At 37.9% G+C, this 26,169-nt stretch overlaps 1 protein-coding gene and 2 non-coding genes across 3 annotated transcripts in view; 1 reads left to right on the top strand and 2 right to left on the bottom strand.

The window, feature by feature from the left end:
• The first annotated feature begins 2,389 nt into the window (after positions 1 to 2,389).
• LOC148545743 (uncharacterized) overlaps positions 2,390 to 26,169 on the top strand; it is a 57,948-nt gene continuing 34,168 nt past the window's right edge. Inside the window, exon 1 of the mRNA XM_088499088.1 lies at positions 2,390 to 2,429. Coding sequence (XP_088355214.1) covers positions 2,390 to 2,429 — 40 coding nt within the window. The remainder of the gene's footprint in view (positions 2,430 to 26,169) is intronic.
• LOC148545745 (small nucleolar RNA R71) lies at positions 9,124 to 9,231 on the bottom strand. Its single transcript, XR_015901444.1, has one exon. It is a non-coding gene; the product is annotated as a small nucleolar RNA R71 (small nucleolar RNA).
• Positions 24,589 to 24,692, bottom strand: LOC148545744 (small nucleolar RNA R71). The gene has a single exon (XR_015901988.1). It is a non-coding gene; the product is annotated as a small nucleolar RNA R71 (small nucleolar RNA).

Raw genomic sequence — 26,169 nt, 5'->3', positions numbered from 1 at the left:
TTGACTGTATCTTTCCTAGTTCCCAGTTCCCCTTTTGTTGCCTACACCAAACTTGAAGTTTCTGTAGCAACAACCAAAATCAGAAACGGAGGTTTAATGTACAAACACATGCTACTAACAAATTACCAACTCTCAATCTATGCCAAAGTTCAGTGCTAACAGATAACTTAAAAAGAGTTCATCAAAATACACACCTTTCTGACGAAATAAGCACCTCTCAAAAACATATAGATCTTGTTTAAGTATTCCTTGAAGGAGCACCTCCTTAGACACCTGAGATAACACATTTTCAATTGTAAAAAATGCCTGGCCTCAATCCATGACCTACAACTAAAATTATGAAAGGAACAACTCAGCTATCTCAACTTTAGTATTTTGCAGTTAGAGTTTTCCAATGTTGCTGTAAGACTGAACACTCAATCTAGACTCCAATTTAAAAATGACCACTGAAAATCTAGACTCATATTTAAAAATGACCACTCAAACCCCATCATGCTAAGGTTGAAAACTCTGTTTCCTGCAGAAGTTCTCGAGTCCTATTCTTTCTCTGTTTTGTACTTTCAATGATCATCCAAATTATTTGGTTAGAAACTTCCAATTATAGTTTAGAAAACTTTGGTTTAATTTGTCTAATTTGTATATGCATAGAAATGAAAGGTTCATAGTAACCAATATGTTAAATAAACTTTAGTGTGTTTACTTAATACATTTTTATAATATTAAGTCGTAAACACAGTAACTCCGGAACTTTAATAATATGGACAAAATGGATTTTTCAAAAAAAATAAAGGGAAAAACCTTGAGAACGGGTGTTTCATATTAGCATATATCAAGAATGCATATTAAAAGAACAGTGCATTTTAATTCATTTTTATACGTCAGCAATTTGATTTTTGAGGACGCATAAAATTCGAAAAACACATTGTTATTTAAAGTAGAGATAGAGTAAAGTAAGACTCACCTCTTTATTTTTTAAGTCTATCAGTAAATGTTAGGCACTATAGAAGAGACCTTAATTTTAGTAGACTGATAGCATCATAGTTTCATAGAACTTCCAATACATCTTTATCACGGATACATTGCTGCACCAAGACCGTTCTGGGTGGCAGTGCACCAAACACACTCATACCTTCAAGAAACCCCCATTTAGTATTTCTTTACCAAAAAAATTAAAGACAAAAATCAGAAACCATTCCAATAAGCAATTTACATCATAAACAAACAAAATAATAAACGATCATATCACTCAAACCTTGTATCAAGTATCTGTACTATTCGAACAAATGCAAGTGTGTCATAATAAAGTATAATTCATATACTAAGATTAAAAGAATACCAGTGAATGAATCTCATTATCCAAGTTGAAATAAATTTCATATACTCTAATATAAGAAATCAGTACAATTTATATACTAGTAGTGACATGATAGTTTTCCATGCAGATCCCACTGAAGACAGGGCTTTTTTCTTGTAGTGTAATTTGTCACAAACTATGAATTTATCTAAAAATTTAATTCATTCAGACTTCAAATATGAATATGATAAATTAAAACCCTAAAAAATAGTAGGATTTGTACCTTTTGGATAATTTGAAGAGCAAGCACTCCTCTGCTTTTCTTCATAATCAGTTTCTTCTTCGTCCAACGGCGGTCGGAGATGAAGTAGGCCAAAGCTACACATAGCAAAATGGCGCCACCGAAGTCAACAGCGCGAGGGATGAGAGACTAGTTGAGGAAAAAATAGAAGATTAATAGCAAATTAAACACAGCAAAACCAATTTAATAACAGAACCAGAACAAATAGAAGATTAACAAAGAGAAGAGAGGTCTAGAAGATTTAAAAAATAGAGTAGTTAAAAGGAGAATTTCACAAACCCAGGAATCAGGAAGAACGACATCGCCGTTCATGGGACGGGGAGGACAGCAACATTCACGGGACGGGGAGGACAGCGACGCTCACAGGACGGGAGAGTAGAACGCAGACGTTCATGGTACGGAGACGACACGGCGAGGAGAACATGCCTTATACTGAGACTGCGAGACGTGCGAGTCTGCGATGGTGTGTGCGAAGGGGATTCTGTGCGACGGCGGTTCTGGCACGTGCGAGGGAGAGAAGAGAGTGACAAAAGAGAAAACTAAAAGGCAGATAAGAGAGCGAGAGAAGAGCCTTAGGGAGTTAGGTTCCAGTGAGGGGAGGGTGATTTTAGATTTAGGGTTCGACAGATGAACGAGGGTTCGACAGAGAGAGGGTTAGAGGAAAGGCATGGGTGCAAAGGTCATTGGCTTAGACAGATGAAGGCGATGAAGGCGATGAACGGTCTCGAACGATGAAGGCATGAGGACGAAGGTCATTGGGATAGAGGAAAGGCATGGGTGATGAACATTGAACGATGAAGATAGAGATGTTGTTTGAGGATGATGACGGCACGGGTAACTTTTAACGTTTTTTTTGTGACTGGGTCACTTTTAGGGTTAAAACTAGTGTGTGAAGTTGTTTGGGTTAAAATTGAAAACTAAGGAAAAAAAATGTTTTAAGTGTGGAAAAAAATTGGGTGGAAAACTAAATTTTGGGGGAGGAAACTCTATCGGCACGTTTTTTGGTGGGGTGCCAAAATAAACATAATATGGGCACGCTTTAGAAAGGTGACCAATGAAATACAAACTAGCCACGCTTTACAAGCGTGCTAGTTTCCCTCTATGGCCACACTTATTAAGCGTGACAAAAAAAGAGTGGCCAAATTTTTAATCAGTGGACACCCTCGTAAAAGCGTGCCCATTTCCCTCTATCGTCACGCTTTTCAAGCGTGGCAGTAAAAAAGCGTGGCCAAATTTCAAGTGGGCACTCTCGTAAAAGCATGCCAATTTCCCTCTATGGCCACAGTTTTCAAGCGTGGCAAAAAAAAACGTGGCCAAATCACAAATCAGTTGCCACCCTCGCAAAAGTGTGGCAAGAAAAAAGTGTACCGACGGGCCTTTTTCTTGTAGTGCCAAGAGGGTAATAACTCATAGAGAAAATAGAAAATAAAAGACCACAGACATAAATAACCAAAAGAAACAAAATCCTAATAACTAGCAAAAACAACCAAATAACCAAAAAGTATCTATTCACACTATTCACATATTCACAACAACCAAAATATAGCACTCATGATGCTAGCTCCCCGGCAACGGCGCCAAAATTTTGATAGAAGACCAAACGTGGTTTCGGATTTTTCACAAAATAGATTTTCGTTGTAAGTATAGCTCCGAACCAACAATTGATCCTAATCAAAATTTAATCCAAGATATTGTCACAATTCAAATCAAATTAACCGAGAGTATTTAGACTCCCGGGTCGTTCTCCCTAGCAAACAATGCCAATGAATGCATACAATTTTAGTTGTGGAAAGCAAGGGATTTCAATGATTGAAATAAACAAATAAAGAGATAAAGAACAAGCCAAAATTGTAATTAATAAACTAATAAAGGAATAAAAGAACTATGTATGAAATATGGACAAGTAATGCTATAAGGTGATAGAAAAGTGGTTCAAAACATAAATGAAACCTTGACTTGGGATGAGTTATGGAATCCATTCCTTGCCATAACCACAACAATGATAATTATGATGGATTAATCTTACTAAGTCAACCCTTAACATCGAAGGATAAGTCAAGTGAGCATAATTGTCATTAATCCACAAATCCTAGTTAACTTACCAAATTAATTGGTAAAAAGCTAGCATTAGTGGATACAATAACAACTAACAATCCAAGAATTATCACTAAATGTTAGACATTATGGCTCTAGTAATCCATACACTCATTTTTCCCAAGCCAAGGGGTGGAAATTACTCCATAATCAAAATTGGCATTTCATCAAACACCTAATATGCATAATCATAAAATATGGCAAAATTGGAAAAATAATGAAAACTATGAACCACAAATGATAACAAGCAACAAAGGCAACTCAACAAACATAAAATAAGCGTCAAACATCAAATTCAACAACTAGAAATCCAAAATTGTAAACTATGCATATATTGACAAGAGAAATAAAAATAGATGAAAGTGTATAACAAGTAATGTAACTAAAAGAGGAATTAAAGAAATACTTATAATTCAATTGCTATAATCCAAAATCAAACTTGAAGTATAAAAGGCTATAAACCCTAATTAAACCTAAGAGAGAATTTGCTAATCTACACTACTCCTACTCCTACTATGTAAAACAATGGAAAATTATGTCTAAGTCCTAATGCCTTCATATGAGATGTTGTGCCCTTCATATAGCTCTTGATTTCAGCCTCAAGCCTTTTTAAATGGGCCAAAAGAGCCCCCAAAACGTGAGTGCACGTGCATTTTTAATGAAGGCACGCACTGGTACCTGTGCGTACGCACAGGTCTGTGCGTGGGCACACTTGCTGATTTTCCTCCTGTGCATGGGCACAGACCTGTGCGTACGCACAGGTCCTGATTTCCATTCTGCCTTGAGCATGGGCACAGCCTGTGCGTGGGCACATGTCCTGATTTTTACCCTGCCTTGTGCGTGGGCACAGGTGTTGATTTTGACCATTGTGCGTGGGCACAGGCTGAAATGCTTCTCTCCTTTGTTTTCTTCATGTTTTCTCCCTTTTTGCATGCTTTCTTCCACTTCTACCAAACCATTCTTACCTCTAGGACCTGAAATCACTCATCAAACATATCACGGCATCGAATGGAATAAAAGTGGGATTAAATTGCTCAATTTAAGCACAAAAACGCATGTTTTCACATTTAGGCTCAATTTAAGGATCAAACACAAAAGTATGCTATTTTAGTGAATAACTGTGAGTTTATAAGATGAAATCCTTCCAATTTAAGCTAAAATATATCGTCAAATATGGACTCATCAATGGACTATCGAATGCTCTTTGATTTTGATTCTCCCACCCACAACTTGAGTAATTATTGTATTCATTACAATACGGATCATTTTGTGGCTTTGGGGAACAATCTTGCATGAACAACTTAGTGATGCTGCCTCTTGAAAGATAGAATATGGAGCATTAAAATCCCTTTGGTTTTGACCCTTGATGAGCGGATAATTTATACGCTTTTTGGCATTGTTTTTAGTATGTTTTTAGTAGAATCTAGTTACTTTTAGGGATGTTTTCATTACTTTTTATGCTAAATTCACATTTCCGGACTTTACTATGAGTTTGTGTTTTTTTTTGTGATTTCAGGTATTTTCTGGCTGAAATTGAGGGACTTGAGCAAAAATCAGATTCAGAGGTTGAAGAAGGACTGCTGATGCTGTTAGATTCTGACCTCCCTGGACTCAAAATGAATTTTCTGGAGCTAAAGAACTCAAAATGGTGCGCTTCTAATTGTGTTGAAAAGTATACATCCAGGGCTTTCCAGCAATATATAATAGTCCATACTTTGCCTAAGTTTAGATGACGCAAACTGGCGTTCAACGCCAGCTCTCTGCCCAATTCTGGCGTCCAGCGCCAGAAACAAGTTGCAAAGTGGAGTTCAACGCCCAAACTGGCACAAAAGCTGGCGTTCAACTCCAAGAATGACCTCTCCACGTGTAGACTTCAAGCTCAGCCCAGGCACACACCAAGTGGGCCCCGGAAGTGGATTTATGCATCAATTACTTACTTCTGTAAACCCTAGTAGCTAGTTTATTATAAATAGGACTTTTTACTATTGTATTAGACATCTTTTGATCATTTGTAGATCTCTAGACCTCCATGGGAGGCTGGCCACTCGGCCATGCCTACCCTCTATTCACTTATGTATTTTCATACGGTAGAGTTTCTGCACTCCATAGATTAAGGTGTGGAGCTCTGCTGTTCCTCAAAGATTAATGCAAAGTACTACTGTTTTTCTATTCAATTCAACTTATCTCGCTTCTAAGATATTCATTTGCACTTCAACCTGAATGTGATGAACGTGACAATCATCATCATTCCCTATGAACGCGTGCCTGACAACCACTTCCGTTCTACCTTAGATTGAATGAGTATCTCTTAGATCTCTTAATCAGAATCTTCGTGGTGTAAGCTAGATTGATGGCGGCATTCAGGAGAATCCGGAAAGTCTAAACCTTGTCTGTGGTATTCCGAGTAGGATTCATGGATTGAATGACTGTGACGAGCTTCAAACTCGCGAGTGCTGGGCGTAGTGACAGACGCAAAAGGAGGGTGAATCCTATTCCATTATGATCGAGAACCTCAGATGATTAGTCGTGCTGTGACAGAGCATTTGGACCATTTTCACAAGATGATGGGATGTAGCCATTGACAAAGGTGATGCCCTTATATAAAGCTAGCCATAGAAAGGAGTAAGACTGATTGGATGAAGACAGCAGGAAAGCAGAGGTTTAGAGGGACGAAAGCATCTCCATGCATTTATCTGAAATTCTCACCAAGGATTTACATAAGTATTTCTATCCCTAGTTCATTATTAATATTTGAAAACTCCATAACCATTCTATATCCGCCTGACTGAGATTTACAAGATGACCATAGCTTGCTTCATACCAACAATCTCCGTGGGATCGACCCTTACTCGCGTAAGGTTTATTACTTGGACGACGCAGTGCACTTGCTGGTTAGTTGTGCGAAGTTGTGATAAAAAGTTGAGATTACAATTGAGCGTACCATGTTGATGGCGCCATTGATGATCACAATTTCGTGCACCAAGTTTTTGGCGCCGTTGCCGGGGATTGTTCGAGTTTGGACAACCGACGGTTCATCTTGTTGCTCAGATTGGGTAACTTTCTTTTCGTTTTCTTTTCAAAAAGTTTTCAAAAATTTTTCAAAAAAATCTTTCAAAAATTTCTCCTTTGTTTTCGAAAAAAATTTTAAAATAAAAATGTTTTCAAAAATATATTTCTCTCTTCAGAATTTTTAAGAATGAATTCTAGTGTTTCATGAAGCATGTTGAAGCCTGGCTGGCTGTAAAACCATGTCTAAATTCTTTTGGACTGAGGTTTCACTTATACTCAAGAGAAGAGCTTCTTTGTCTTTCTTAGCAAATTAGCTGATGCATGTAATAGCATACTAAAGCTTGGCTGGCTATTAAGCCATGCCTGACCCTTTGATTGGAGCTTTAGACTAAAGAGCATAAGATTCCTGGAATTCATATTAAAAATTTTGGAATTCTAATTTTCTTTTTCAAAATGATTTTCAAAAAAAAAAATTAAAAGAAAATACAAAAAAAATTTTCATAAAATCATAAAAATCAAAAATATTTTTCATGTTTCTTGTTTGAGTCATGTGTCATGTTATAAGTTTGGTGTCAATTGCATATTCATTTTGCATTTTTTGAAAATTCATGCATTCATGGTGTTCTTCATGATCTTCAAGTTGTTCTTGGTAAGTCTTCTTGTTTGATCTTGATGTTTTCTTGTTTTACATGTGCATTTTTGCATCCATAGAGTCTAAACATGAAAGATTTCTAAGTTTGGTGTCTTGCATGTTTTCTTTGCATTAAAAATTTTTCAAAAACATGTTCTTGATGTTCATCTTGACATTCAAAGTGTTCTTGGTGTTCATCTTGACATTCATATTGTTCTTGCATTCATCACATACTTTGATCCAAAATTTTCATGCATTGAGTCTTTTTCATGTTTTTCTCTCTCATCATTAAAAATTCAAAAATCAAAAAAATATCTTTCCCTTTTTCTCTCTTAAAATTTCGAAAATTAGATTTGACTTTTTTTAAAAAAATTTTAAAATCTGGTTGTTTTTATGAGTCAAATCAAATTTTCAATTTAAAAATATTATCTTTTTCAAAATCTTTTTCAAAAATCAAATCTTTTTCATTTTTCTTAGTTATTTTCGAAAATTATAAAAATATTTTTCAAAAATCTTTTTCTTAATTTTATATCATAATTTTCGAAAATAACATCATCAATTAATGTTTTGATTCAAAAATTTCAAGTTTGTTACTTACTTGTTAAGAAAGATTCAAACTTTGAGTTCTAGAATCTTATCTTGTGATTTCTTGTGAATCAAGTCATTAATTGTGATTTTTAAAATCAAATCTTTTTCAAAATTAATTTCAATCATATCTTTTCAAAAATATCTTCTTATCTTATCTTTTTCAAAATTTGATTTTAAAATATCTTTTCTAACTTCTTATCTTCTTATCTTTTCAAAATTGATTTTCAAATTTGTTTCAACTAACTAACTAACTTTTTGTTTGTTTCTTATCTTTTTCAAAACTACCTTACTAACTCTCTCTCTCTCTAATTTTCAAAAATATCTTCCCTCTTTTTCAAAAATTCTTTTTAATTAACTAATTATTTTAATTTTTGATTTTTTATTTTCGAAAATTACTAACCTTTTTCAAAAACTATTTTCGAAAATCACTAACTCTTTTTCAAAAATTATTTTCGAAATTTTCCCTCTCTCATCTTATTCTATTTATTTATTCATCTACTAACATCTCCTCACCTCACATCTCTGCTCTCCTCACCCTTGTGTTTCTTTTCTTACATTACATTCTTTGTCCCCTTCCTTTCTTCCACTCACACAGAGACTTCTATACTGTGGTATAAAGGATCCCTATTATTATTATTATTATTATTTTTTCTATGCCCTCTTCTTTGTCATATGAGCAGGAGCAAGGACAAGAATATTCTTGTTGAAGCAGATCCAGAACCTGAAAGGACTCTGAAGAGGAAACTAAGAGAAGCTAAATTACAACAATCCAGAGATAATCTTTCAGAAATTTTCAAACAGGAAGAGGATATGGCAGTCGAAAATAATAATAATGCAAGGAGGATGCTTGGTGACTTTACTGCACCTAATTCCAATTTACATGGAAGAAGCATCTCCATTCCTGCCATTGGAGCAAACAACTTTGAGCTGAAACCTCAGCTAGTTTCTCTGATGCAGCAGAATTGCAAGTTTCATGGACTTCCATCTGAAGATCCTTTTCAGTTCTTAACTGAATTCTTGCAGATATGTGATACTGTTAAGACTAATGGAGTAGATCCTGAAGTCTACAGGCTCATGCTTTTCCCTTTTGCTGTAAGAGACAGAGCTAGAGTGTGGTTGGATTCTCAACCCAGAGATAGCCTGAACGCTTGGGACAAGCTGGTCACGGCTTTCTTAGCCAAGTTCTTTCCTCCTCAAAAGCTGAGCAAGCTTAGAGTGGATGTTCAAACCTTCAGACAGAAAGAAGGTGAATCCCTCTATGAAGCTTGGGAAAGATACAAGCAGCTGACCAAAAAGTGTCCTTCTGACATGCTTTCAGAATGGACCATCCTGGATATATTCTATGATGGTTTATCTGAGCTATCAAAGATGTCATTGGATACTTCTGCAGGTGGATCCATTCACCTAAAGAAAATGCCTGCAGAAGCTCAAGAACTCATTGACATGGTTGCTAATAACCAGTTCATGTACACTTCTGAGAGGAATCCTGTGAATAATGGGACGCCTATGAAGAAGGGAGTTCTTGAAATTGATACTCTGAATGCCATATTGGCTCAGAACAAAATATTGACTCAGCAGGTCAATATGATTTCTCAGAGTCTGAATGGAATGCAAGCTGCATCCAACAGTACTCAAGAGGCATCTTCTGAAGAAGCTTATGATCCTGAGAACCCTGCAATAGCAGAGGTGAATTACTTAGGTGAACCTTATGGAAACACCTATAATCCATCATGGAGAAATCATCCAAATCTCTCATGGAAGGATCAACAAAAGCCTCAACAAGGCTTTAATAATGGTGGAAGATACAGGTTTAACAATAGTAAATCTTTTCCATCATCCACTCAGCAACTGATAGAGAACTCTGAACAAAATACTTCTAATCTAGCAAACTTAGTCTCTGATCTATCTAAGGCCACTGTGAGTTTCATGAATGAAACAAGATCCTCCATTAGAAATTTGGAAGCACAAGTGGGCCAGCTGAGTAAAAGGATCACTGAAATTCCTCCTAGTACTCTCCCAAGCAATACAGAAGAAAATCCAAAAGGAGAGTGCAAGGCCATTGAATTGATCACCATGGCCGAACCTGTAAAGGAAGGAGAGGACGTGAATCCCAGTGAGGAAGACCTCCTGGGACGTCCAGTGATCAATAAGGAGTTTCCCTCTGAGGAACCAAAAGAATCTGAGGCTCAACTAGAGACCATAGAGATTCTATTAAACCTCCTTATGCCATTCATGAGCTCTGATGAGTATTCCTCTTCTGAAGAGAATGAGGATGTCACTGAGGAGCAAGTCACCAAGTACCTTGGTGCAATCATGAAGCTGAATGCCAAATTATTTGGCATTGAAACTTGGGAAGATGAACCTCCCTTGTTCACCAATGAACTAAGTGATCTGGATCAACTGACATTGCCTCAGAAGAAACAGGATCCTGGAAAGTTCTTAATACCTTGTACCATAGGCACCATGATCTTTAAGGCTCTGTGTGACCTTGGTTCAGGAATAAACCTCATGCCTCTCTCTGTAATAGAGAAACTGGGAATCTTTGGGGTGCAAGCCACTTTCATTGTCGATCTATATCAATCCCCGGCATCGGAGCTAAAAACTTGATACGCGAAAATTAGATTTCACACGTATGAACTACCGGCAAGTATACCGGGTCGCATCAAGTAATAAAACTCACATGAGTGAGGTCGATCCCACGAGGATTGATGGATCAAGCAACTTTAGTAAGATGATATGTCTAGTTAAGAGAAATGTTGAAAGAATTTGGTGAAAATTGATTAACAGAATGTAAATTGCAGGGAATGTAAATTGACAGAAAATTAAATAGCAAAAAACTTAAATTGCATGAAAAGTAGATTGCTGGAAATGTAAATGAGAATTAGGTGCTAGAAAAGTAAAGGAAGCAGTAAACCAAAGCAATCAAATGAACTCAAAGACAAGTAACCGAAAGAAAGATTCATCAAGGATTGGAGATATCATAATCCACAATGAATCAAATTGGTCTCAACTTCCTTCTCAATCATATGAATAGATCTATGGCGGATTGAAATTAATTGGACCCCAATTCCTTTGCAATCCAATCTCTCTAATTATAATCAATCTTGCCAATTCCTTGATCCAATTGTCATGAGAAGAGGTTAAGTACATGTCTCACATCCATAAGCCACACAAATTCTCAAGATCTCAATTCCTCCCGAATAGTGTTGATCAAGAGAATTGTGAGAGATAGAGCTTCAGTTCAAATTTTCATGATTTCCCTTCCGAGGCTCACATGGAAATTCAATTGAATTAAACCCCCTTCCAAAGTGAATAATTCACAATCAAAATAGAAGTTATCTCTTAGCTACCCATACAGATTGAGAGGAAAAAGAATTTTACTCAATTCATATGAATCACAATAGAGCTCCTCCCCCTAATGAGTTGGGGTTTAATTAATCATCGCTCTAAGAATACTTGCAGGAAATTTAAATTGCATAAAAGTAAATCAAGCTCAATAAGAACAGAAATGTAAAATTGGCAGAAAGGAAAGTTGTAGAAGAGAATTGCAAGAAATTGAAATTGCATAAGCTAAACTGAATTTAATACAACTGAAATGTAAAAATGCAGAAAGGTAAAAGTGTATCAAACTATGCTAAGCTCTCTAGAGTCTCTAATCCTCCAAGAGAGCTCTGGAGTCTCTAATCCTCCAGCCTTCTATTCTACTCCTACTCCTACTGTAGGCATTCCTAAATTACCAAATGAAATTAAAAATAAATTACAAATAAATGAAATTCCTATTATAGATGATCCTTGTGGCCTTCATTGAGGGATACGAGTGGGCTGGCTTGCTTGCAGTTCAAATGGGCTTGGAATCAGATTAATTGAACCAGAATTAGGCTTCCAGGAGAGCGTAGCATTGTTTTGGAGAACGGAGCATTCTTGCACCCATGCGTACGCGTCTTCTATGCATGCGCGTCGTCCCTGGTTTAGTACTTGTCACGCGTACACGTGACGCACGCCCACGCGTCCCTTGCAGCGTTCTCTTTGAGAGCGTAGCATTCGTGCCAAGAGCGCTCTTCCACGCTTACACGTCACCCACGCGTATGCGTGGGTCTTCAAAATGCCACTCCCACGCGTACGCATCATCCATGCATACGCGTGGTCTTCTAAAATTATCACTTCGATGCGTACACATCACCCACGCGTACGCATCACTTGCAAATTTTCCAGCTTCATTATCACAAGCGCTCTTTGAAGAAGAACGTAGTGCTCTTGGCTGGAGTGCTCTTTTGTGAAAAATAGAGCAAGCTTCCTTGATTTAATCATGGGTCACGCTTTTAAAAGCGTGGCCTAAGGCTCTAAAGCGTGCTCAAACTCCAAAGTGTGTCCAAAATTCTTCTTTTGAGCTTGTTTTGTGCTTTTTTTGCTTCTTTTTCCACTAATTTCCTACAAATTTTATCAAATTAAAGGATCAAAGCAATATACTATTTAAGCACTAAAATACTTGATAATTAAGCATGATTTATTAACTTTTAATGTGAAAAAGCATAGAAAAACCTAACATGATGCACAATCATCATTGAGAGCACGCCATTTGAACTTTTGTAGCTCCAAAAATGCTCCTTCGAGTGCATGGAGGTCAGATCCTGACAGCGTCCGCAGTCCTTTCTCTGTCTCTAAATCAGACTTTTGCTCAAGTTCTTCAATTTCAGCCAGAAAATACCTGAAATCACCATAAAACACACAAACTCAAAGTAAATCCGAAAATATGAATTTTTCACTAAAACCTATAAAAATATAATAAAACTTAAACAAAACATAATAAAAACTATATGAAAATGATGCCAAAAAGCGTATAAAATATCCGCTCATTAGTAACCCATGGTCAACGGGATTATATGTCACATATTTAAAGTTGCCCAGGCACGCTCTTAGAATCTGCAGTGCATTCTCTAGCTTGTGGTTCAATGCTATCCAGGCATAACTCACACGGAACCCATGTAGAACAAGGATGATTGTCACAGGTCATCCTCAATTCATGATATGAAGAATGAAAATGCATAAGATAATGGAACCAAATGTGTATTGAAATAGAACAGTAATATTATTAATCCATGAAAATCAGTAGAGCTCCTAACCCTAACTTAGGAGGTTTAGTTGATCATGCTTTTACAGAAAGTAAAACATGTAAAGGTAAAAGTGAGGCAGAAGATCGAAAGTTCTTAACAAATATGATCTTTGTTCTATTTATGCTAATCTAATAACTAAGAGGTACAAAAAGTATGATAGAATAGACTAGATGTGCGAAATCCATCCTTCGACCGACTTAGGTTGAGTGCTTGGGCTGAGCTTGGCGTCCAACTTTGAGGAATGGGCATTGAACGCCCATTAGAGGGTGAGTGGCACTTCCTTATGCTTTGGTGGGCGTTGAACGCCCAAAAGAGGGGTGATTGGCGTTCAACGCCAGCTTTGGGTCTCCTTTGGGGCGTTGAATGCCAGCCAGGGGGTAGCTCCTTGGTGTTCAACACCCAGTATGGATAGTCTCCTTCGTAGAAAAATATAGACGATTATATATTGATAGAAATCTCTGGAAGATAGCTTTCCAACGCCATTGAGAACGCGTTATTTAGACCTCTGTAGCTCCATAAATGCTCGTTTGAGTGCACGGAGGTTAAATCCTGATAGCATCTGCTATGCTTTCCTTGCCTCTGAATCAGACTTTGCCAAAGCTCCTCAATTTCAGCCAGAATTTACCTAAAATCACCATAAAATATAACAACTCAAAGTAGAATCCAAAAATGTGAATTTTGCACTAATACCTATGAAAACACAATAAAACTTAAACAAGACATAAGTAAAACAATATGAAAATGATGCCAAAAAGCGTATAAAATATCCGTTCATTAGTTACGACAATCCTAAGGCTTATACATAAAAATATATATATATATAGAAAGGAATTAATAATTCTAGAAGCCCGATGAAGAAATAAGCTCAAAAACCGAGAATCAAAAAGCGCAACTCATTCACGCTTCATACAAACTTAAAGCACAAGATAAGTATACAAGATAACAAGATATAAGTATATAAGAGAGTATAATAGTCATAAGTGACGAACGGATTTTCTAATGGTAAAGAATTTTACAGATAAAGTCTCGTTGTAAGTATAGTTTCTAAACCAGCAAAGAATCCTTTCGTACAAAAGTTTTGGTTGTCACAAGTAACAAACCCCTAAAAAGTAATAACCGAAGTATTTAAATCTCGGGTCGTCTCTCAAGGAATTGCAGGGAGGTGTATTTATTATTGGTTATGAGCTTTCTGGAAAATTCTGAGTTTGGGCAATGGGCAAATAAATAATTATAAATTAAAGCAATGAAAATTAACAAGAGGTTTTATGTAATTAAAATAAAAAGCCTTGACTGGGGGAATGATTAATTGAAAGTTCTATCCTTGTTGGAATTCTCTCAAGTGTAGTATAAAGAGGTTGTTATTTTCACTTAGTTAACCCTTATTAAATAAAGGAAAGTCAAGTGATTGAGCTAACTCTTATTCGCAAATCCTAGTCCTCTCCCTTGGGAAGGTCTAGCGCTAGTAAATACAGAATTAGCCAATAACTTCCAATTTAACTAATCACTTGAGCATTCCAACTCAAGTGTTTCCTCTTAATCAACCCCCATGTCAAGTTGGGAGTCTACTCTATCAACATGCATACCATCTTCGTTGTTGGGAGAAGGGAGTAGAAAAGAGACATGATAATGGAAATAAAATTGAAAGCAATTAATTAAATAATAAAATTGAGAATAAACAAATTAAAAGTCGAAAAGAAACTAAATTAAAGGAACATTGAACCTGGAATTGAGAAGAAGCAATCCTAAAATTAAGAGAAATCCTAAATCCTAAATCCTAAGAGAGAGGAGAGAGCCTCCCTCTCTAGAAAACTACATCTAAAACCTAAATTTGTGAATTTGAATGTTGTGTGAATGAATGAATGGATTCTCCCACTTTGTAGCCTCTAATCTATGTTTTTTGGGCCGAAAACTGGGTTTAAAACAGCCTAGAAATCGCCTCCAGCAATTTCTGATACATTCAGCACGCGGCACTGTCACGCATACGCGTCGTCCACGCGTACGCGTGGATTGAATTTTTGCCAGGTCACGCGTACGCGTGATCCACGCGTGCGCATTACCCAAAAGCCAGGAAACTATGGTAAATTATATATTGTTGCGAAGCCCCGGATGTTAGCTTTCCAACACAACTAGAACCACCTCATTTGGACCTCTGTAGCTCAAGTTATGGTCAGTTAAGTACAAAGAGGTCAGGGTGGACAGCTTAGCAATTTCTTCAACTTCTTGTATTCCTTCCACTTTTGCATGCTTCCTTTCCATCCTCTAGGCCATTCCTACCCTATAAATCCTGAAATCACTTAACACATATCAAGGCATCGAATGGTAATAAGAGAAGATTAAAATTAGTAATTTAAAGGCCCAGGAAATATGTTTTCAATCATAGCACAAGATTAGGAAGGAAAATGTAAAATCATGCAATTAGTATGAATAAGTGTGCAAAGACTTGATAAAAACCACTCAATTGAGCACAAGATAAACTATAAAATAGTGGTTTTTCAATCTTCCCACACTTAAACATTAGCATGTCCCCTTGCTAAGCTCAAGAGAAGCTATAAAGGAGTGAAGGGGAATGGTAAAACTTATGAAATGCAACCTATCTATATGAATGCAACTAAATACAAAAATACTTCTACCTACTTGGTTCAAAGTAAACAAATCTTTTAAGAACAAATATGAACTGGATTTCACTAATTCAAATCACAAAATAAAGTACAAGTAAACTTGCAGAAGAAAATAGCTCATGAAAGCCCGGAACAAAGAATTGAGCATCAAACCATCACCGGAAGTGTATACACTCTAATCACTCAACTGTTTAAGGTTCTACTCTCTAAATTCTCTACTAACCTTGCTTTCTAAGGCTTGCTTTTCTTCTACCAATCAACAAAGAATTAATGCACAGACACACATATCAAGAGGTCTTTTAAGGGTTATAATGGGGTTAGGGTCAAGGTAGGATTGTATTTGGTCAAGTGGACTAAAATCTGAATCCTTAATTAACTTAAACTTTTCCCACCTAACTTAAGACAATCCATGTAATCACAATACAAAATCTAACTACCCATTTACTATGTTTACCACATATTCATGCATCCGATTTTGAGTACAGTACATATGCATTGCTATCACAATTTACTTTGGGGCATTTTGTCCCCTGTTTATTATTTGCTCTTTTTTTTTCTTTTCTTTTTCTCCCATTTTTTTCTTTCTTTTTAATTTTATTTTTATATTTTTTTCTTTTGTTTTTCTCAATGCATATGATTGAATTATTGAATGCATGAACCTGTTCTAAACATTTCTTTCACATTTTCATAAAGAAGTTTAACATACTTAATTTCCAAAACCAAATGTTTCCAAACCCACTTTCCCCACACTTAATTCATGAGCACTCTCACTAGTCTAAGCTAATCAAGGATTCAAATTAAGGACATTATTGTTTTCCGCTTAGAGTTAGTGATGAGCTAAAGTAAAGAACAAAGGGGTATAATAGGCTCAACATTGGTTTGCAAAGGATAATGAAAGGGTAAGGCCATATGGGTATGTAAGCTCAATGAAACAAAGACCTCAATCATATAAGTGCATGCATACATCAAATAATGGAAATATAGAATTAAGCAAGACAAAGATCACAATTTTAGAGAGAACAACACACACCAAAAATAAAATATTGGTTGATAAAATGCAACCAATTCCAATAGGCTCAAAATCTCATAGGTTTTGTGTGTTCGAGCTCTAAACCATGTTCCAGTATAATATTCCTCCAAACAAGTTTATCAAAAATTTTAAATCAAATTAGTGAAATGTTATAAAAAGTTTCTTGAAAAAGAAAATATTACTTTAACCAAGTGGTGGTAAAATATACACAAAATCAAACAAATATGCAATCAAACATGCAAATACAACAATGAACAAATAAAGAAAATAAAACATTGGTGTTGAGAAGGAAATAACTAACCCACGGAAGTCAGTATCGACCTCCCCACACTTAAAGATTGCACCATCCTCGGTGCATGCTAAGATATACGAGTGGACGTGTTGCTCTAACTGACACTTTTCTCCATAGATTATGCAGATGGACTTGTCTGTCACCCCATTGAGAAGCTTCTCGTTTCCCTTCTCGGTGGCCATCATGGAAGAAGAGAAAAGAGAAGAAAAGTAACCCAAAAATAAAGATAAGAAAATAAATAAAGTATGGGTGGATTAATGCCAAATAATGAGGGTCTCAATTACATGGTAGCTACAACATGCAAGTGAGAAAATAGTAGAAGCAAATGGCATATCAATAGTGTAAAAGTTGTAACAATAGGGAAGAGAGTGTGGGTAATGCAAGACAGTGTGAGTGCATATCAATGCAAAGGAATACAAGTATCAGAAAAGATCAACATTGACTTAAATAATATTACCCAACAGTGGAAAACAAGTCACTAAGCACCAAAAGAAAGCAATAAAAATGCAACAGTGGAATAAGAACATTTAACACCAATAGAAAAATAATAAACATAGAAAAGAAAATAAAAACATGCATACAGTTAAAATGCAATGAATGAAAATATGCAAATAGATTAAGTAAAATAGAATGAAAGAGAATAAGGAGGAGAAGTCAAAGAAATGAAGAAGAAGGAAGTAAGAAAGGAAGAAGAAAGAATAAGAAGGGAGAGAAGAGAGAAGGAGAAGGGAATCTGCGAAACGACGCGTAAGCGTCGACCACGCGTACGCGTGGGTGAGCAGAAATCCAATCGACGCGCAAGCGTCAATCACGCGTACGCGTGACCACTGGTTGTGCTAAACGCACAATACCAGCACCAAGGCAGCACAACTCTCAGCCAAGTCACCCATTGACGCTGATTTTCCATCCACGCGTACGCGTCACTGACGCTTACGCATGGGTTGACTAAAATACGGGTGACGCGCACGTGGTACGCGTGGGTTGGCTCGTGCGTAAGGGACCTTTCCTGCACAGCTCCCCCGTAACTTTCTGTAAGGTTTAGCGTCGCATGTGAGGCGTGTGCGTGATTCACTCGCACGCGTGGAACACACTTTTCTCCCTTTTTTTTATATGCAGAATAAAAAATGCAGAATGCAGGTGAATATGCAGAAATTTTGAATGAACACTAATAAAAATAAAATAAAATAAGACTAGGAATAAAAAGGAACGATTATACCATGGTGGATTGTCTCCCACCTAGCACTTTTAGTTAAAGTCCTTAAGTTGGACATTTGGTGAGTTCCTTGTCATGGTGGCTTGTGCTTGTACTGATCCTTGAATCCCCACCAATGTTTGTAATTCCAATGGCCTCCAAGATCCCAAACTAGGCGCATACAACCGTCAAGAAATCTAAAGTAAGTGACAAGGCCCCAAAAGTGTTGATTGTTGGAATGAATTCTAGGGTCCCAAACCTTGCTTTTGCACCCATCTTTGTGCTGATCATCATTGTTCCAACCGGGTGGTAAGTAATCTGAATTCTCACTGAGGCATCCAAACAGCTTCCTATACCCATACAATTTAGTATTCTTCCAACCATGATAATTCAGCCGTGGGCTTCCTACCACAATGAACCTAGGATTGTGTTGCCAACCACTAACCATCTCCCTCTTACTCTTATAACCACAAAGAGCTCTAAGTTGCCCATCCGTCTCAAGCAAAGCATATTCAAGTGGGCTAATTAAGCTTAGAGATGAGAGATTTACCCACTTGAATGAAGGGATGGATGGTGATGGCTTTGGGGGAGAGGTCCCCAACAACCTTGGCAAGGTGATCTCCAACTCCATTCCCTTGGGCTCCTCTTTGATAACTTCCACCTCTTTGCAAGCTTCTTCAATATCAACCTCTTCCTCTTGGTAGCTTTCTTCCAATTTGATCTCTTCTTCATTGATCACCAAGGACATGGGAGGTTGTGCTTCTTCTTCTTTAATCTCCATGTCAAGTCCAATGGGAGAGGATTCAAATGTAGATAAGAATTCATCAATGATTGAATCCAGCTCTTGATCATCCCCTTCAAAGTCTTCAACCATGATATGCCTTGGAGGTTGTACACCCTCATCAACATCAAATTCAAAATCATTAGAAGGGGGCTCTATGACTGGGCTTTCCCATGGACGTTCTGCATCTCCTAAGTCTTCGACCAATTCTTCTTCTTTGATAATTCCGGCTTCCTCCACTTGTTCCAATACAAAGTCATGCTCCTTACTGCCCACCAGAGTTTCTAGTGTCTCCTTCATGCTACGTTCTTCATTAGATTCTCCATATGAAGCCATGGGGGTTCCTTGAGTGTTCGAACGTCGGGAAGCTAATTGATTTATTGCTTGCTCCAATTGATGAAGGGTTGCATGAAATCGATCCACTGTTTCCTTGAGACGATCCTTTGATTCTTATTTCACTCGGCTATCATAAGTAGGATCATAGTGCTCTTTGATTGATGGATATGAACATGGTGTATATGGAGGTGGTGGTTCCTGGGAGTAATTGGGTTTGAATTGGGATGGCTCTATGTATGGTTCATACGGTTCATAGGGTGGTTGGTATGGTGGATATGGGTTAGGGTCATATGGAGGTGAATGGTGTAAAGGAGCTTGTGAGTATGTTGGTTCAAAGGTATGTTGGGGAGGTGGTTCATAAGCATATGGTGGGACTTGTTGGTAACTACAAGGGGGTCCACCATATTCAGCATCTTGGTACGCTCCCTGGAATGGCTTTTGACCATAGTAATTTGGTGGAGGTGGTTTGTCAAGAAAGGGTCCACCATAACTATTGTCTTGGTATGCATCACTGAATGGTTGTTGGTAATAGCGAATTGGAGGGGGTTGTTGCCAAGAGGGTTGATCAAATCCTTGTGGCTCCTCCCATCTTTGATTCTTCCAACCTTGATGCATGTTCTCATTATATCTTCCATTCCTTACAACAACATTGGAATCAAACTTAAAGGCAGAGGGGTGAGAATTCATAGTAGCAAAAGAAATAAAAACTAATAGAAATTAATGAAAATAAACTCCTAAAACTAGAAACACTAACAAAGAAACGAAAAAGCAAATATTTACAATAACCAATAATAAGGCACACGTTTGCAATTCCCCGGCAATGGCACCATTTTGACGAACGGATTTCTGCTAGTAAAGAATTTTACAGATAAAGTCTCGTTGCAAGTATAGTTTTTAAACTAACAATAATCCTTTCGTACCAAATGGTGTGTCAAGTTGGGAGTCTACTCTATCAACATACATACCATCTTCGTTGTTGGGAGAAGGGAGTAGAAAAGAGACATGATAATGGAAATAAAATTGAAAGCAATTAAATAAATAATAAAATTGAGAAGAAACAAATTAAAAGTAGAAAAGAAACTAAATTAAAGGAACATTGAACCTGGAATTGAGAAGAAGCAATCCTAAAATTAAGAGAAATCCTAAATCCTAAGAGAGAGTAGAGAGCCTCCCTCTCTATAAAACTACATCTAAAACCTAAATTTGTGATATTGAAAGTTGTGTGAATGAATGAATGGATTCTCCCACTTTGTAGCCTCTAATATATGTTTTCTGGGCCGAAAACTGGGTCAAAAACAACCCAGAAATCACCCCCAGCAATTTCTGATACGTCCAGCACGCGGCACTATCACGCGTACGCGTGGATTGAATTTTGGCCAGGTCACGCGTACGCATGATCCACGCGTGCGCGTCCCTCAACAGCCAGGAAACTATGAAAAATTATATATCGTTGCGAAGCCCCGGATGTTAGCTTTCCAACGCAACTGAAACCGCCTCATTTGGATCTCTGTAGCTCAAGTTATGGTCAGTTAAGTATGAAGAGGTCAGGCTGGACAGCTTAGCAATTTCTTCAACTTCTTGTATTCCTTCCACTTTTGCATGCTTCCTTTCCATCCTCTAGGCCATTCCTGCCCTATAAATCCTGAAATCATTTAACACACATATCAAGGCATCGAATGGTAATAAGAGAGGATTAAAATTAGCAATTTAAAGGCCCAGGAAATATGTTTTCAATCATAGCACAAAATTAGGAAGGAAAACGTAAAACCGTGCAATTAGTATGAATAAGTGTGCAAAGACTTGATAAAAACCACTCAATTGAGCACAAGATAAACCATAAAATAGTGGTTTATCAATAAGGAACTAGCCTCAACCCGCGGAGATTAGGCCGACTAGTCAATATACAGACATACAGAGTTTCGATGGTTAAAACAGCTTATACAATCTATCTCTCTACAAAGTAAGCCTATAAGGCAATCATAAATACAAAAGTGGGAGAAACTAAGCAGAAATATCCAAAAAGATGCCAAAATATGATAAGGATCCTCTGCTCTGTCACCATCACGTAACTCACTAAGGTGGGTTATGACCTGCTTCTGAAAAACAATAACAAAGTATTGATGCCAGGGCATCTTGGCCAGTTTCACTGACCTTTTCTTTACTGTTTTTAGGTTAGTTTCATGCATTTCTTTAGGAAATAAGCTAGTTTTGGGTAAATATTCACTTATGCCTTGACTCAAGCATACATTGTGCATTTTACATGATTTCATGAGGATTTTGCATAAGTTTAGTGACAAATATTATGTTGCATTACTCATGACTTGGACTAGAGCTTTGATGCACTTTGTTGCTTGATTTCAGGACCAAAAAGAAGCAAGAAAAGGGGAGGTAACTTGCAAAGATTAATGAGAAAAGTGATTGCCAATAACACTCTCAAAAAGCCATCAATGCCCACGTTAGAGAGTCACGTTAACCAAGTTAACGTGAACTCTAACGTGGAGAAAAGAAGTTGAGCCAACGTTAGTGACACTCAACATTGTCACTAACGTTGGCAATTACTCATAAGTGGCCACGTTAGAAGCCACGTTAACCTAGTTAACGTGGCCTCTAACGTTAAGGGGGAGGGAGAGAAGCCAACGTTAGGGACACTCAACATTGTCACTAACGTTGGCCTATGGTGCTAAGTACCATGTTAACTCCCACGTTAACTTGGTTAACGTGGGAACTAACGTAGAAGATGAAGAGTTGTCGACAACGTTAGTGACACTCAACATTGTCACTAACGTTGAAGCAACCACACAACCCCCAAGAGTCACGTTAACTTCCACGTTAACTTGGTTAACGTGGAAGCTAACGATGAGAAATGAAGGATGAGCCAACGTTAGTGACACTCAACAATGTCACTAACATTGAGATGGCTAAAAGAGGACCACGTTAGAAGCCACGTTAACCTAGTTAACGTGGACTCTAACGTGAGACCTAGGGGCACATTGGAACGTTAGTGACAATGTTGAATGTCACTAACGTTCTCGAAGGATGGCAAAGGCCACGTTAGAAGCCACGTTAACCTAGTTAACGTGAGCTTTAACGTGAAGCAAGAAGGGGCACACTGGAACGTTAGTGACAATGTTGAGTGTCACTAACGTTCTCGAAGGTTGACAAGGCAACGTTAAAAGCCACGTTAACCTAGTTAACGTGGGTTTTAACGTGAGGCAAAAGGGGTGCATTGGAACGTTAGTGACAATGTTAAGTGTCACTAACGTTCCCGAACTTGGACTTTCACTAAATGATTAACACTCCTTACGCCCTGAGCTTAAGTCTCTACCCACTCCGCACTTTCTCTCTGCAAGTAAAGCCAAGCCCAAATAAAGAAAGGAACTGCTTCAAACTCAAGATCCAAAGGCCCAAGACTTGAAGAGTGAACTAGAAGCTGAGAAGAGTAGTATATATAGGAGTAGCTTTGAATTGTAAAATAGTTCTGGAAGCTGAAGAACCACTCTCTGTATTTTACTTTCTTTGCAATTTCTAGTTTTATGATGTATTCTCCATCTTTGTTTTCATCTTCAAGAGCTATTAACAACTAAATCCCTTTCATTGGGTTAGGAAGCTCTGTTGTAATTTGATGGATCAATACTAATTTTCATTGTTCTTCTTCTATCTTTCCTCTTGATTTTACTTGAAAGTTTTCGATCTTCATCCAATTGAGTAGTTATCTTGGAAGAGAAGCTATTCAAACTTGGATCTCTTTTGAACCTTGGAAGAGGAATGAAGAGATCAAGCTAGAAATGCTTTCTCATGCTGGACCAAATTGGGTTTGGATGGGTATGTGACTGTAACCCTCTCAATACTTGGTTTGGGAAATGCACGTGGTATAATCAGTGACCATACTTCATCTCTTCTCATGAGCAATTGACCAAGGAATTGGCTATTGATTAAGATTTGAGAGATTGAATTGCAAGAAATTATAATTCAATCACTTAAGATTGCCAAGGAGATCAATGAGTGCATTGATTGAGGAAGAGATGAAAATGAACTTGATCCGGAGAATTGCAACATCTCCTAAGCCCAATGAACTCCCCATCTCTAATCTTACCCATTCTCTTTAATTTCTGCCATTTACTTTTATGAGTAAATCCCCCATTCCCATTTACAATTCTGCAATTTATTTTCAGTCATTTACTTCCAGTCATTTAATTCTAGCATTTACTTTTCTGTTATTTACATTCCCGCCATTTTATTTTCTGCAACTCTCAACTCAAATTCTGGATTCGCTCAACTAGAACATTCTTCTAATTAAAGTTGCTTGATCAATCAATCCCTGTGGGATTCGACCTCACTCTATTGTGAGTTTTTACTTGACGACAACTTCGGTACACTTGCCGAAGGGAGATTTGTTGAGAGACAAGTTTTTCGTGCATCAAGTTTATGGCGCCGTTGCCGGGGATTGATTGTGCATCAACAATGATTAGATTGGAAGATCACTAGATTGAGCATTTTATTTTGTGAATTTTATTTTTCTGTTTGAGTGATTTACTTTTTGTTTTAGTTAAACTTCTTCCCTTCTCCATCTACTCTTTTGTTTTTCTTTGTTATTTTCAATTCTGTTTGCTAACCCACTAATTGTTTGATATATTGCATCACCCACAACTAACATCAATTCCGACACAAATACTGTCTACACCTATTTTCTCTGCTTGTACTTGTTGGTTGTATGACAGGGAGAAGAAGCGGGGCTTCAACTTCCTTTGATTCTGAACCAGAGAGAACCTTCCTTAGACTAAGGAGGGAGGCAAAAGAAAAACGAGTAGTTGGTGCTGAAGAAGAGAAGGAACAGTTTGAGGAATACTTTGAACCAAACATGGAAGAAAACATGGAAAATCATCATGAAGAAGAGATTCACAACCATGGCAGAGAAGGTGGAGCAAATCATGCTGGGGAGGATAGAAGAGTTTTGGGCTCTTACATTAATCCAAACCCAGGCAATTGTGGAAGTAGCATCCAAAAGCCAACAATCCATGCCAACAACTTTGAACTTAAACCACAGTTCATCACCCTTGTTCAGAACAATTGTTCGTTTGGAGGAGGTGTTCAAGAAGATCCCAACCAACATTTGACCACCTTCCTGAGAATATGTGACACAGTGAAATCTAATGGTGTTCATCCTGACGCCTATAGATTGCTCTTATTTCCCTTCTCACTCAGAGACAAGGCAGCCAAGTGGCTGGAATCCTTCCCAAGGGAGAGCTTGACAACTTGGGAGGATGTGGTGAACAAATTCTTAGCAAGATTCTACCCTCCTCAACAAATCAATAGGCTGAGAGCTGAGGTTCAAACCTTCAGGCAACAGGATGGTGAGACTCTGTATGAAGCATGGGAGAGGTTCAAAGACTTAACAAGGAGGTGTCCACCTGACATGTTCAACGAATGGGTCCAGCTGCACATTTTCTATGAAGGGCTCTCTTATGAGTCAAAGAAGGCAGTAAACCATTCATCTAGAGGGTCCTTGAACAAGAAGAAGACCATTGAGGAAGCCATAGATGTTATTGAAACAGTAGCAGAAAACGACTACTTCTATGCTTCCGAAAGAGGGAACACAAGAGGAGTGATGGAGCTAAACAATATGGATGCTCTGTTGGCCCAAAACAAGCTCATTACCCAGCAGCTGGCTGACCTCACCAAGAAGATGGAGATGAACCAAGTAGCAGCAATCTCCACTTCATCAACAACACAAGAAGGAGTAAACCAAGAAGCAGAAGGGAGTCAGGAGCAAGCCAACTACATTGGGAATTCACCAAGGAAAAACTATGATCCATATTCCAAGACCTACAACCCTGGATGGAGAAATCACCCGAACTTTGGGTGGGGAACTGAGCAAGATCAAAACCAAGACCAGAGACGTTACAACTCCAACAACAATGCAGCTCACCAACAATTCACCCAGAGGACATCTCAACACCCCCACAACAACACTTCTCCACATACTTATCAAAACCAAAACAGCACATCTGCTTCGAACCACTCATCAATTGATGACAGGCTCTCTAAGATTGAAGCCTTACTTGAAGGAATATGCCAAGAGATTCAAGAAAATAAGGTGTTCAAAGAGGAGGTGCGAGCCAATATTAAGAACCAGGGAGAAACCATTAGGAAGATGGAATTCCAGGTGGGATATTTAGCCGAGAAGATTCTCAAACCTACTGATAACTTCCCAAGTGACACTGAGAAAAACCCCAAGGGAGAAGCAAAGAAAGTAAGATGGGAAGATTGCAAAATGGTCACTACAAGTGATCAAGAGATTGAAGACAAGCAAGGCAAAATGTGCAAACAACCTGAAGACAACTCAACAAAGGAGGAGGATAGAGATCACAAAGAACCAGAAATCTCACAACAAGAGCTGCTGAAGCTCTATGCACCATTCCCTCAACTGCTCAATGGTGCTGTGGGAAAAAGAATATACTCAATGTTCCTAGACTTGTTTGCATCTCTGCATGTGAACATACCATTCATCAAGGCAATTCAACAAATGCCTGCATTCATCAAGTATATGAAGGAACTTCTTCTGAGGAAAAGCTCACTCAAGGAGGGCAGACTATAGTGATGAACAAGGAATGTAGTGCACTTATTCAGCCTGAGCTGCCTACAAAAAGAAGAGACCCAGGAAGCTTTCATATCCCTTGTGCCATAGGTGAGACTATGTTCGAAGGAGCACTATGTGATTTGGGGGCCAGCATCAACTTACTACCTTTATCCCTGGCGAAGAGGCTGCAGATTAATGAGATAATCCCCACAGATGTCATTATCAGACTGGCTGACAAAACTCAAAAGCAAGCAATAGGAGTGGTGGAAAATGTGCTGCTAAAGGTTGGGAAGTACTTTCTCCCAACAGACTTTG

This window comes from Arachis ipaensis, chromosome B9 (genome assembly GCF_059453495.1).
Source record: "Arachis ipaensis isolate K30076 ecotype BB chromosome B9, ASM5945349v1, whole genome shotgun sequence".
NCBI lineage: Eukaryota > Viridiplantae > Streptophyta > Magnoliopsida > Fabales > Fabaceae > Arachis > Arachis ipaensis.
The sequence above is the reverse complement of the archived record's forward strand: the minus strand, read 5'-3'. Positions and strand labels throughout refer to the sequence as shown.